Raw genomic sequence first — 14251 nt, 5'->3', positions numbered from 1 at the left:
AAGTGAATTCAATTTGCTACTAAGACCACGGATATTGATGAAGAATAAGCCCGCATCTGCACTTCTCCTCTGACGAGTATGATTGGATTTTGCAACAGTCACTGACAGCACAGTGACTTGATAGCAACTGGGAGGACCCTGTGCCTCCAACTCTACCTTGCCGGTGATGGCAATCCGAGATACCACCTCGTTTGCTGATATTAATGCAACAGTCATTCCTAAGACGGAATCGGAAAATAGGTGTGATAATGTGCATGTAGTGTGCAGCTGAAGGTAGAGGTATTAAGAAAGTTGGTGGCCTACTCTCTCTGTAAATGAAAGCACTGAGAATGTTCAGCAAAGGGAGATGGTTAGGATCAGGTCCTGAGAGCTGGTGAAACGGGAGCTCCAGATCTCCCTGTCACCTGCTTGCTATCCACCTCGGCAGTACCGCCCTGTTCGACTGGTATTACAATCTACTCCCTATGTATCAATCTCTTTATCTGTTTAAATCTATATCCATATGTATCTGTCTGTCTATCAAGCCATCTATCTATCTATCTGTCTATGACATGACATATGTCAGTTTCAATCCAACATTCAGATAAAAGAACTCACGTACTTCATTTTCCTTACACATTACTGCGGTTGTGCATTCATACATATTCTTACTCTTATTCAGCAGTTTCCTATCTACTCCACATATTCTTAGCTTCTCTTATATTTCTTGTGTGTTCTGTCATATGCTCTTTCCAGATCCCTAAGGAAGCATGCAACTTCTTTCACTTATCTAAGTACAGTACATTTTCTGCTTTACAGTTTAGATAGACTATTGTGGGCTGCCCATTACTTCTTCCCTAAGTCGCCCATGTTTCTGGCCAACCTATTCCTCGGTTCTCTCCCTAACAACGTCGAAAACTCTCCTGCCACATATCTTTCCTGTTACACTGAGAAGACAAATATCTCACTGACTGCCACACGGTTTCCCCTCTTAATCGTATGGGGGAATTATCATGCCTAATTTCATTTCTCTGGCACTTTGTGCTCATATATCAATCTGCACATTTTCCCATATCGATTCAATCACTATCTCTTCTCAGTCTTTCGACAGTTTGCCACACACTTCCAGAATTTGGTGTTGTTATCACCCTGTAACTTTCAGTGCTTCACGCATTTCATCTCGCTGATCCCTTCCGTCTATTCTGTCTCACTTCTCCCAGCTGTTCCCTAACTTCATGTACTAGCATTGCTTTCATGTTGTCAATAGTGTTGTTTTTTCTTTTTCTTTTTTTTTTTTTTTTTTTATTCTGCCTCCATCTGATGAATTTCTGTTCTTAAATATTCTATAATTTTTATCGTTTACTACTGTATTAACTAGTAAATACTGATTCACTTATTATGATAAACAACGATTCTGAAAAATTACGTTTGAAACTCAGTGATACGATACAAAGAGTCCAATAATATTCGCAGAATGTTCTGTCAGATTTTTATTAATTGATTATAAAGTGGATGTGTAGGCGTCCCCAGATGTACAGCTCCCTCTAGTAATTCCTTTACGCGTGTCGAGGTCAGGAACCTTGCCGGATAGATAGGGGTGGGGGTAGTGTGAGCGCGCATTTACTGAGAGAATGGGTGTAGCCAATCCTGTCACCTCCCCACCGTAAGTCCTGGCAAGAAGGGCACGGCCATGGCTGGCTGTGAGTTCTTATCTCCCTTAATACTGGTATGATTAATGATAAGCTGATTAAACTGAATTTCATAAATATATCAAAGTGTTCCCTGTACATGAAATATTCTTAGTGGATATGTTGTCTTAAGATACAGGTAGGTTATGTTATTAAGAAATGTTTTATGAACTGACTTGTCTTCGTCACAAGGCAACGAGTTCTCACTTAAAAGTATCTGTGCTAACCAGAATATCGAGGAAACATAAAACAGAAGATATTAAATTACACATACTGTATGCAATAGGTCTAACAGAAAAGAAGCATTTACCTACTAGACACTAAAGAGTTTGAGTTATGTGTGTTATTGCCACCTCTTTATTTTGTTTTTAGAAGCCAGATCTGCTGAAAGCAGATGCATACCTTACCTGCAGGTACTCGTATTTTTCAGCAACTGTTATCATCAGTTAGTAACATTATAGGTTTCTTAAAAATGTTCAGAATAGCTAGGAAATAATTATTTAATTGGGAATTATTCTGACACTGAAGCAACCACCCATTAACAGTGAACTCTATAATGCTTTACATATGTCTGATAGACATTCTCTGGAAATTCTTTCACAAAACTGAGGAGTCTTTATGACATTAGGTGGGGGGCAAATTAATTTTTTTTTTTTTTTTTTTTTTTTTTTTTGTTGCCTATCGACCATTGAGGCCGGAGCCTCTGGTCATTAAGGCAGATATATATATGTATATATATTGACACATATATACATATATATACAAACATATATATATATATACATACATACATACATACACATCCATGCATATGAACATACACACTTTCATGCACACGTACATATATATATATAATAATTTTTATTTTATTATTTTTTTTGTAGTTTTATTTTTATTATTTTTATTTATTTTTTATATTTTTAACCTTATATTACTTATAAACAAAAATACCTAATTTATAGACCCTAAAACTAACCACCTAACAGACAAATCGCTAACCTATACTAAATCCTAAGAGACAAATAACTAGGCCTACACTAATATTCAAAAAGCCTCGACCAAGAGAACACCATCGACTGCAGATATGTAATGCCTTTCTACATTACATACCTGCACTCATCACCTGATGACTGTCAGTCGAGGCACAACCTAATATAGGGGACATCAATATATGAAAGAGAACCAGACGAGTCAGGAACATTTCCATATACGTCAGCTGTCGTCCCTAATTAGAATAACTTAAGCAAGATAATATAATGTATTTACATAATTTGTACAAAAATTGAAGAACCTCGCCCAGCAGACTACCATCGACTGCAAGTGCCCAATACCTTCCTATATTGCACACTTGCACTCATCAGCTGGTGACTGTCAGGCGAGGAACTTGGCTTAATGTAGGGGACATCTATATTAGAAATAGATCGGTGGGAGGAGGAACTATTTAAAATATGTCAACTGTCAACCCTAATTAATATTACAATATATACATATTTACTGTTCATAAAAACCATAACCACACAGTAAAAAAGTCACATCACTCTGATCAGTCCGGTCTCTCTCAAGAAAGCCATCAATTTATCAGTCATAACAATGTCCCCATCACCCAGGATAGTGGAAAGGGTGAAGGGGACGTCTGCTACGCCGCAGTAATTTATAAGTGAAGCGCGTTCACGAATAAATCGCCGACAGCGCAGGATGATATGACTGATAGATAACACCGCATTACAGATGTCACAGTGCGGTGGGAAGCTTCTTTCCATATATGGGTTTATGTGGGTTACAATGGTGGCATTAAGCCGTAACCGTGCCAACACTTTTTCTTCTAGGCGACTGGGACGGTTGGCAGTGTCCCAGTCGCCCAGGTACGGCTTACAAGTTGGAATATTTAGTCTGGTCCACTGACCTTGCCACAGAAGATTTATTGATTTCTTTCCGAGAGATAGACTCGACCGTAGATCACGAGGAACGTCCCAAGTCTCCTCGAGCTCCACAGCCGACTTTGCAAGTAAGTCAGCCTGCTCATTGCCGTAGATACGACAATGACCAGGCACCCAGATCAGCGTGAATGACTTGTTGCATGAATGCAACTTATTAACGATGCGGCCCTGGATCTCATGACAGTCCGTAGTGCAAGATGCAATTGCCTGAAGGGCTGATTTTGAATCTGAAAATATGACAAATGAATCATGCCTAGAATTGAGAGCATAGTCTATGGCTTTGTCAATGGCAAAAAGTTCTGAAGTAAACACAGATGTATGAGTCGGCAATCGATACCTGAGGGCACATTCAGTCGACCACACACACACTTGCACCCACACATTCACTCGACAAATTGAGTTACATTTGGACTTTAATTTAAAGAAAAGAACTGAGTAGTCATTAGCATCCGTTAAGGTCTCCCTGGATGTTTCATAACTCAGAAATTTTGGCAGCTTATTTTTTTATGAAAGAAACAGCCAAGACCTAGAAGCCGGCAAGATTGTTTTCCCCAAATATAACAGAGAGCCAAATTCAAGGTCCATACATTTTTGATGCCTGGATACATTGCATTGAAAAGACTGGAGGTCATAGGTGCAAGCGCGCAGACGTTTGTTGCTTATACTGTACATCATGAGATTCCACTACGTACTCATGATGCTTCAGCAACAAACGTAATGGAATCGCATGAATCGGCAGACACCAGCTGTTTCTTGTCAGACCTGCTAAAGAGATGTTTCTGTGTGTAAAAAGTGTAATCATGACATTGCGCAACACATACAGTGGAAGCTCTGTACTTGTACTCTGAAAGAGTGTATGAGAGGTAGAGATCATCTACACTCCGTGAGTGTAACATCAAAGCTCCCAGTAAAGCCTCCAGTAGCAATAAGGAGTCTTTACGATCAACCTAAAAGCTTGATGGTAAATCTATGGGCCTACATCTCACATTGGCAATAGTAAATAGACAGAAGAAATCAGTTCCAGAGCTGACCTGCTACATACATGAAGGACCGGGAGTACAGCTTGCAATAAAGAGTTAACAGAAATGGGGTGTGAGTTTGCTTCCATACGATTGCTACACGCCTGCCGTAATGGAGGAGGGATGCAAACAGACAGTTCAGTAGATCAGTCTGCGACCACTGATGTATTGATAGAAGAGATAAAGGTGTAACTGTTCGGCGAAGAGACAGAGGTTAAAGGGATCCAGCTAGAGGAGGAATGTTAATGAGATGAAAAGACTTTGGCACCGCCAAGTTGAACAGAGTTTGTGGTGAGTCCCCCCCCCCCCACACACCCGGCCAAACATGAAAATTCTACTCGGCACAGGAGCAAATAAAACCCTTGTATAAAGTCAATTGTGTGGGGTTAAAGTAATATGGAGTCGGCAGAGCACACCAATTATCTTGGAAGCGAATTTTACAAGGTCTATCTATCTATCTATCTATCTATAGCCCGACCCCCTAATCCCGCAAAGGGTGGCCGCAGACAAAACGCCTCCAAGTCACTCTGTCACCCACCATTTGACTACCCTCCCCCCAACTCACCCCCCCCTCCCTCATATACCTCTCAAGAAAGGTAATATGGTCTTTCCAAGATAAATCCCGAGAAAATGTCCAAATTCCCAAGTATATTCAAAGATGATACACGGTTAAGTTGGATATTGTTAAATATTAAAGGATATTCCTGCAGGAAATTTTGACGAATCGAAAGATGTCAGAAAGAGTTTTTGATACAGCATAAACAATCGATTACTTATTTTCTAATCAGAGATACAAGCCAAGCCAGACATCAGGTATACCACTGCATCATCCTGAGTTCCTTGAAGCAACTGCTGTGATGTACGTTGCAATACAGGAATGGGAAGGTGAAGGGTGAAGTCATCAGCGTATGAGTAAAGAGGGTATGATATACAGCTAAGGTCATTGATGAATAGGAGGAAAAGGGTTATTGATAGGGTAGAACCCCGAGGAACGCCACTATATTGATAGCTCCAGGGGATGATCAGTGGCCATCAAAAACCGCAGCTATAGAAGGACCAGAGGGGAAGCTAGAGATGAAAGCGCAATTGAAAGATAGAAATCACATGAGAGCAGTTTCAAAATAAAAGATTAATGCCACATTCGATCTAAAGACTACGGGGTGTCAGATGCAATGGAAAAACTTTCACCAAAGTTCCGAGAGGAGGATGGCCAGGAAACTGAAAAGAAGATGAGAAGGTCAGCAGTGGTGTGTCCCTGTCGGAACCAATACAGGTGATAGGAAAGAAGGTCGTGATAAGAAAGGTGCTTTACATAATTTTTGGTTAAGAATATATTCAAACACTTTAGAAATACAGGATGGTAAGCAATTGGGCGATAAATAGAAACCTGGAAATGGTCATCTTTCTTTGGGACACGCTGAATGAGAGTAAACTTCTAACAAGCAGGAATGATACAGGTCCACAGACAGACGAAAGAGTTTTTCCTAGGCAGGCCACTGAGGCCAGAAAGTACAGTACTATGGGTGAAAGAGGTATCGATGCCCATGGGATCCGATGCCTACCGAAGACATTCGAACAATTGCTGATGTTTACCAACGTCTCACTGTGGATGAACAATGTCTGCTTATATAAACATAACATTTGCTGCAGGTTTGCGAGTGGATATTGTTTGCTGGCGATATAATCACCTCCCGACGTCAGGGCTACCATCGTGTGGTAGGTCGGACACTAATATTTCAGTGACTTTCGTTCTGTGGTCCTAAATGTTTCGCTCATATTGTGCACCGATACTTTTGTGACCCATAGTACATCAACTGAAGACGTTTTAATATTAGTCAAGAGGAAGTCTTCGGGGAAAGAAATGAAGGAACAGCATCGGATTTGTCTAAAGTGGATATGGAGGAAAAAGTCTGAGCATTTTTTTTTTTTTCAGCAGAAGAATCAACTACAGAACCATCCATGTGGAAATGAAAGGGAAGGGGGATGTAGTAAAGTTCTTAGAAAAACTTTTGAGAAGGGGTCAAAAGAAGGGAGGAGAATGTGAGTTGGAGAGTTCAGAGCATTTAGTACGAATACAATTATTCTTAGCAGACGGAAAAACAGACTTAGAATGATTCCGGTCAGAGATATAATACAGATGAGATTCGGGGTGGATTGGCGCTGGTACCTATTGTAGGCATTTTCGCTGTTGTAAAACCACGAGTTTATGCATCAGTTTTGTTAGAACAAAGAGACAAATGATCAGAACTGGGAATGCAAGTGAATTTAGCCTTTGTTGATAACCCATCTTTATCCATGACACTATATTTAACACTGGTAGTATTGATAGCCTTTACAAAGAAAGTATCTATCTTTTTTTTTATGCAATGAAGAAGGAACCAAAGGACAGGAGCCCGAGAAAAGGTCCTTGCAAGAAGAAACTAAAACAGTACAACAGAGAGCCAGCTTCAAGATTGCTTCATTTAGAGATGCCTGGACACATAGCGTTTGAGAGACTGGAGGCAATAGGAAGTAGGAAACACAGACAGAGGGGGACAGTTCCAGAGTCGACCTGTTGCATAAATGATGAACTGGAAGTAACGGTTAACTCTTGCATTAGAGAGCTGGACAGAAAAGGGATGAGAGTTTGTTGCTAGACGGGTGCTACGCGCCCGTCGTAGTGATGGAAGGGTACAATCAGATAGTTCAGAGAAGCAGTGACCATTGAAGTAGCGACAGAAAAGAGATAAAGATGCAACAATGTGGCGAAGAGCGGAGGTTGAAGGGAGTCAGCAAGAAGAGGAGAGTTAATGAGACGAAAAGCCATTAAGTCCACTTTGTTGAGAAGAGCTGTATGTGGGGAGCCTCCCCACACATGGGAGTTGTACTCTTCACAGGGGCAAATAAAACCAGTGTATAAAGGCAACTACTGTGGAGGGTAAAAAAGGTACGGAGTCGGCTTAGCACACCTAATATCTTGGAAGCAGATTTTACAAGAGATGTGATATGATTTTTCGAAGATAAATCCAGAGAGAATGAAACCCCAAGTATGTTTTGAAGATGATGCAGGATTGAGTTGGATATTATTAAACATTAGTAGGAACTGTGGAAGATTATGACGGGTTGATAGGTGTAAGAACTGAGTTTTTGATGCATTGAAGACAAGATTACTTTTACCCCAGTCAGAGATACGAGCCAAGTCAGACATTAGATGTGCCATAGCCTCATCCCTTGTTTGTTGAAGGAACTGCTAAGATGGATGCTGCGGGAGGCGATTGGAAAAGTGAAGGATGGAATCATCAGCTTATGAGTGGATAGGGTTAGTTGTACAACTTAGAAGGTCACTGACGAATAAAAGAAATAGAATTTGTGATGGGACAGAACCCTGAGGAACACCACTATTGTTAGATCTAGGAGAAGAACGATAGCCGTCTACAAAAGCAGCTATAAAACGACCAGAAAGGAAGCCAGAGATGAAAGCACAGATGGAAGGATAGAAACCGTAAGAGGGCAGTTTGGAAAATAAAGATTTATGCCAGACTCGATCGAAAACCTTTGGGATGTCAAGTACAATGGCTCAGCTTTCGCCAAAGCCCCGAAAGGAGGATGACCAAGAGTCTGAAAGGTAGATGAGAAGATAGCTACTGAATAACACACGGTCTACTGGGAAGAACTTTCTTTCAATTACAAAAATGGCAGCACACATGGGAAAGTGGCTTCACATGACTTGGCCTCGGGAATCCTCGATACCCGAATCTTTCCTAAACTTTCCGTACCAGTGTAGCAGGATCAGAACTCTTCAAACTCACTTGAACACTGCCACTTAGCCTAGCACAAGTGTTTGAAAAAATAAACACCATTACAAGGTTACACTGATAAAATTGGGAAGCTCAGTTATATAAAAGTCCTGCTCTATATCCCGAAAGGAGGAGAGTTGACTGCGTGAGAAGGGCTGCTTCAACCTGCACCCTGTCAAGTTCATGACGAGATGAGCCTAAGGCTTAGCAAAGTCTCATTTGGTTTTGAAAGTTTTAGAATGTTGTAAGGGAATTATAAAATGGAACTGTATCTTTAATAATGAATGCCTTGCTAATTTGTAATGTGATATATTATCGACCATATGCCAGATCATGTGAAGCACAACTAATATGAAAAAAAAAAAGTTAAACATTAGGCCATCTAGATGAGCCAAGCTTCCGGCCTCGAATAGTGAGAGATTGCGTGTCTGGCCCATTTCACTGGACATGTATACATATCTCTTCCGTGCCTTAGAGGGATATTTTCACTTGATGTCACCGATATAAACAGTCGGCCCCGCTGTCCACTTATGCTAAACATCGCTGAACTCCCTCCCTGTTTGTCTGAAAGGAGGATGGTTGACTGCCTGAGAAGGAAAATTTCAACCTTATGTCCACCGGGTTCACTTCGAGATGAGTGTAGGGTTATAATTACTACAACTGCTAATATGTTTTATCTTTCTTTGCTTCATGCACCCTGCCTTGCTTCACTGTTAACCCCTCGAATCTGGTGATAAATATTTCAGTCCATTCTTGCTATCACTACATTGATTAAAAAAAATGTCTTGTGGGTAAGAGGATTAACCAAGGTTGTACCTAACCCTTCTGGTTTTAAAAATCAAGGCCTAGTAAAACCTGGAAATAACAAAATTAAAATATATTTAACTGTAAGTTGAATTAAACAACTCAGGATAATGATGATGATTAATAATAATAATAATAATAATAATAATAATAATACGTAAACTTCCTTAACAGTATACCACATCCTCCAGCACGAGCAAGAATGAAGACCCAGAGAATGCCAAGGCTCAACCCCGCTCTTCCAGGTCTACGGCTAGGCAATGATTTCCGTTTTGGCCTTGGTGTTCCTGAGGGTGAGACTAAGGCTAATGTACCGAACGCTGTCCACTATCACTATGATGCTTCTTACGCCACCTGCATGCCAAGTGTGTGCAGTAAGGAAGACCTTGAGGTGAGAGAGAGAGAGAGAGAGAGAGAGAGAGAGAGATCCCTACAGTATTGTAATTATTTATTCTTTTCTTCTCCATACCCCCCCCCCCACATTCTTTTGATTAGGAGGACTGAAAACTGCAACAGTTGCATATACATTTTAAAGTCAAATTATTTTATCTGCAGGCAGCAAGACTTAAAAGACATCACTGATCTTAATTTTTCATTGGTACCACAGCGATAAAACAGATAGTACAGTCTCAGGGAACCTGGAATGTTGGAGGGAAGGGACGCCGAGAGGAGGTATGAAGGCATTTATCTTTATTGTAGTATTTTTTTCATTTTTTTTTTTTTTACGTGTCCGACTCTGGGCAAAGGCTTCAAGGCCTATTCCCAAGTCCCAATAGAGCTCCTTGGGACCCAGTAGACTTCCTACATCTCCACATGTCACCACTTCGGCGCTAGCACCCACCATCCATATTGGATACATGCTAGGGCTGTCTCATACAGGACTGGTGTATTGGTATTAGTGAGGGTACTTTTATGACATGTCGTCGGGTCATCTGGTAGATCAGAAAAGTCTGTTTTTAATGAAATTCAAACCCTTAAACTGTTCCCTGCCCCAGCCGGGATTCGAACCTGGATCCATTAGGACTGCAGGCCGCCTCTCTACCGATTCTGCCACCGCCACTAAAAAAATATTAAATACTTAGGTCGTTGCTGGTCTGAGGTGGGAATGAGTCTCTCTGGGTGTCACTCGCTTGGACCCTCCAGTCTGGCTATACCATGCCGTACACTGAACTTAACGAGTTAGGTATCTTCATCAAGTTAGAACAAGCGCGCCACAACGGGGTGATATGGAAGGTAGGTAATGTCTTGATGCCCAGGAAAGGGATTCACAGTAGCTCTGTCACCTTAAACTGACGCAGATTTTCTCCCTTTGCTGTTCATTTCATCTGGTTTAGGGGCAGCAAAAGACAGTGATACGGCTCCACATCCTTTTCATAGCACTTCCTCGTGACTAGGATCATATTCAAGAACCAACCACCTGTTACAACTGAACACTGACGATAGAGAGATGGCAATTTTAGGTCTGACTTAAGTGAAGGAGTGCAACAGACGTGCAATCGATTCACTATTACAGCTTTTTTTTTTTCTTTTTTTTATTAGGAACAAGACGCACTGGAAGATATTATATTCTCCATTCTTTGTCCTTGCTGGAGAAAAATCTCTAACCTGAGAATTTCACTCGTAACAAAGATGTGTGTGTGTGTGTGTGTGTGTGTGTGTGTGTGTGTGTGTGTGTGTGTGTGTGTAATTCACCGGGTCAGTCAGGATCACTTGATGGTTGTGATCGTCAGCTTTTACCCTCCCGGAAGGGAGCTGAGAGCTCATATAGTCCGATCTAAGGGCAAGGCTGTGACCTTCACACACGCACACACCCGTCCCCTTGCTCTAGGGGGACAGTAACCACCCGCTTCGTTAGTGAAACTTTTCGCAACCTGAGCGAGGCACAAACTCCCGTCCACCAGTTGGCAAGCGAGAACGTTACCACTGCACCAGCTAGCGGTATGTGTGTGTGTGTGTGTGTGTGTGTGTGTGTGTGTGTGTGTGTGTGTGTGTGTGTGTGTGTGTGTGTGCGCAGCAGAAATAAGCGGTTACATAGATACAGAATGAATCCTAAGTTGGTAACATTCACATACACTCTGTTCCTTTATGAAATAACGTCAGGGAAGGAGAGATTGCTATTTACTTGCATCCCATGTGTGAAACTGAGGGAAGAATTTTGCTTGAAGATAGTAATCATATGAAGAACGTTCTCCTCTGTTTTCGCACTGATGAAGATTTCATCCACATAACTTGCATATACAGAAGGCTTGAGCTCAAGGTGTTGTGAGAATGTTCTTGTTTCGCTTGAGGTCGTAAAAGTTGGCAAAGAGGACTCCCAGTGGCCAATCCATGGCGCCACCTTCAGTTCTCACATACATGGTAACGTCTTGGCCAAAGGAGGGTGATTCTTTGGTGCAAGCCGTAGTAGGTTTAGCAGTGAAGCCTCAGGAATTGGGAAAAGGCGTTATTCTGAATGGTATATATTGTCATATATCAAGTCGATGGTCTCATCTACAGGCACATTAGCGAAGAGATATTTAACGTCCATTGATGCAATATTCTCTGAAGGTCGCGATGTCTTCACAATGTCGAGGAGCTCTTCTGCTGACTTCAAGTTGCAGGACGCCGTTATGAAGAGTGAAATCATGTCACTAAAATGTTTAGCTAGTTTGTGGGTAACATAGATTCTGGCTGATTACAGGACGAAGGGGGAAATCATGTTTATGTGCCTTTGCGTTTCCATAGGCATAACCACTTTGTAGTCTCCTTCAAAGAGCGGGAGCTTTAGGGTTCTGCTCATCTGGCGTATTCGTTGATTTTTAATCTCGTCTTTAAGTCGTCGGTCGGATCCCTCGTGATTTTCCTGAATATTGTGTTGTCCCCTAAAATGGCTGTTATCTTGTTCATGTAATCTTTATCTAGGATTTCAAATAAAAAAGACTTATCACCCTTTCGGATAACGATGACACCGTTGTCTTTCAATTCTTTGGCAGCAGACTTTAGTTCATGGGTGCTACGTACTCGGATTGACTTAGTACCTGCCATCCCGATCTCCTGTTCCAGCAATGAGACATGAATACTGGTTCACCTGCCCCCGGGCTTCATTCCAGCTTGAGCAATACTCCAAAGAGTACTTCATGAAAATGGCCTATTGATGGCCGAAAGACGTCTAGAGAAATCAAAATGGAATTTGAAAATTTATTCACTACTTTGAACAAACAATATTGTATCCGCCATAAGCACTGAGAAAACCACATACTCGTATAAACTGGACAATGCTGTCTACGCTGTAGACTTCAATAACACACACACACACACACACACACACACACACACACACACACACACACATACACACACACACACACACACACACACACACACACAACCTATCTATCTATCTATTGCAAGACGCCTCAATCCCGTTCGGGGTGGCCATAAACAAATCGCCTCCACGTCGCCCTGTCCCCTGCCATTTCACTGCCCTGCTCCCAACTCACACCCCCCTCTCTCATATACCTCTCCACCCCATCCCTCCATCTCATCCTCGGCCTCCCCTCCCTCTCCCCCCCCCCTACACCTCACTCACATATACTCTCTTCGTCAGTCCTTCACCCTCCATCCTCTCCACATGGCCAAATCACCACAGTATATTCCTCCTAACGCTTCCTATCACATCCACATCCACACCACAACGCTCCTTTATATCCTCATTTGTCAGCCTGTCTCTCCATGTGACTCCACAGGCTCCTCTTAAATAACTCATTTCCACTGCTCTCACTCTTGACTTGTGCCCTTCCAACAACGTCCAAGCTTCATTTCCATACGTTAGAGTTGGTATCACAATACTGTCATGTAGTAACGTTTTCACTTCCATGCTCACTTCCCTGTTTCTTATCACTGCTTTCAAGGAACCAGCAACCTTTCTTCCCTGTTGTACCCTTTCAAGCACTTCATCCTCCAAACCTCCATCCTTACTCATCACACTAGCCAAGTACTTAAATGTACTCACATTTTCCAATTCCTCTCCATCCAACCTCGCTGTTCATTCACTTACTTCACCTTTCTCAAACACCATCACTTTTCTCTTCCCTACATTCACCTTTAGATTCCGTTTCTTACACACTCTCCCAAACTCATCCACCAAGCCCTGCAGCTCCCCTTCGTTTTCACTCAACAACACAGTATCATCTGCAAACAAAAGTACAGGGAGTTTCCAAACACTACCCTCTCTCACCAGGGCCACTCCAACATCCACACACACACACACACACACACACACACACACACACACACATATATATAAATATATATATATATATATATATATCATCCGGACCTCCTTTCCCACCCAAGGGCAGGGTGAGGAGTAGCACGTCCAGACAGCACAAACTTGCCCAATCCAAATAGGCCACACTTCCATTCACTCATCATTCAAGTCCCCGAAATCCTGGCTCCACCGGATACGCCAAAAAAAAAAAAAAAAAAAAAAAAAAACACATTCTGCAACTTCACACAGACGTATCCGATTGAGTCAATCCGGACTCTGCCATGCTCACAAGGGGTGCCAAAATCCCTGACCACGCACTTCTCCTCACAAAATTTATCCAGCCCAGCTCGATATCCAGTCAGTTCCCTAGCATCACCGACTTCCCAACCTCTCTTCCTCACACACTCATCCACCATATCTCTCCACCTACATATATATATATATATATATATATATATATATATATATATATATATATATATATATATATATATATTAGGGTGGTCCTTATTACTAAGGGGGAAAATTTAATTCTGGAGTATTTTGTTTGCTGGAAGCGTATTCTCTGAGTTTAGGTGCAAACTCTTGAGACAACAGATTTTAGCAGAATTGGATGATATTTACTGGTACTGCATCTTACCCAAAGTTTGAGCCTAATGAGCAAAGTTATGATAATTTTTTTTTTTTTTTTTTTGTTAAGTGTTTGCTTTACTTCATAGGAGGCTACATTCCAGTAATACCCGTATTTGTTTCTTTTTTTTTTTAGGGATCTGCCTTTTGAGTTATTATTAAGCACTTG

At 41.6% G+C, this 14251-nt stretch overlaps 1 protein-coding gene across 1 annotated transcript in view; it reads left to right on the top strand.

Moving 5' to 3' along the window:
* LOC145409342 (nose resistant to fluoxetine protein 6-like) overlaps positions 1–14251 on the top strand; it is a 141224-nt gene that overhangs the window by 38412 nt on the left and 88561 nt on the right. The window contains exon 4 of the mRNA XM_080279813.1: positions 9378–9594. Coding sequence (XP_080135939.1) covers positions 9378–9594 — 217 coding nt within the window. The remainder of the gene's footprint in view (positions 1–9377; positions 9595–14251) is intronic.

Source organism: Coenobita brevimanus, chromosome 80, assembly GCF_032717465.1.
Source record: "Coenobita brevimanus isolate Jiangsu-jjx chromosome 80, ASM3271746v2, whole genome shotgun sequence".
In the NCBI taxonomy this organism is placed as follows: domain Eukaryota; kingdom Metazoa; phylum Arthropoda; class Malacostraca; order Decapoda; family Coenobitidae; genus Coenobita; species Coenobita brevimanus.
Note: the sequence above shows the minus strand (reverse complement) of the source record. Positions and strands in the feature narration are given on the sequence as shown.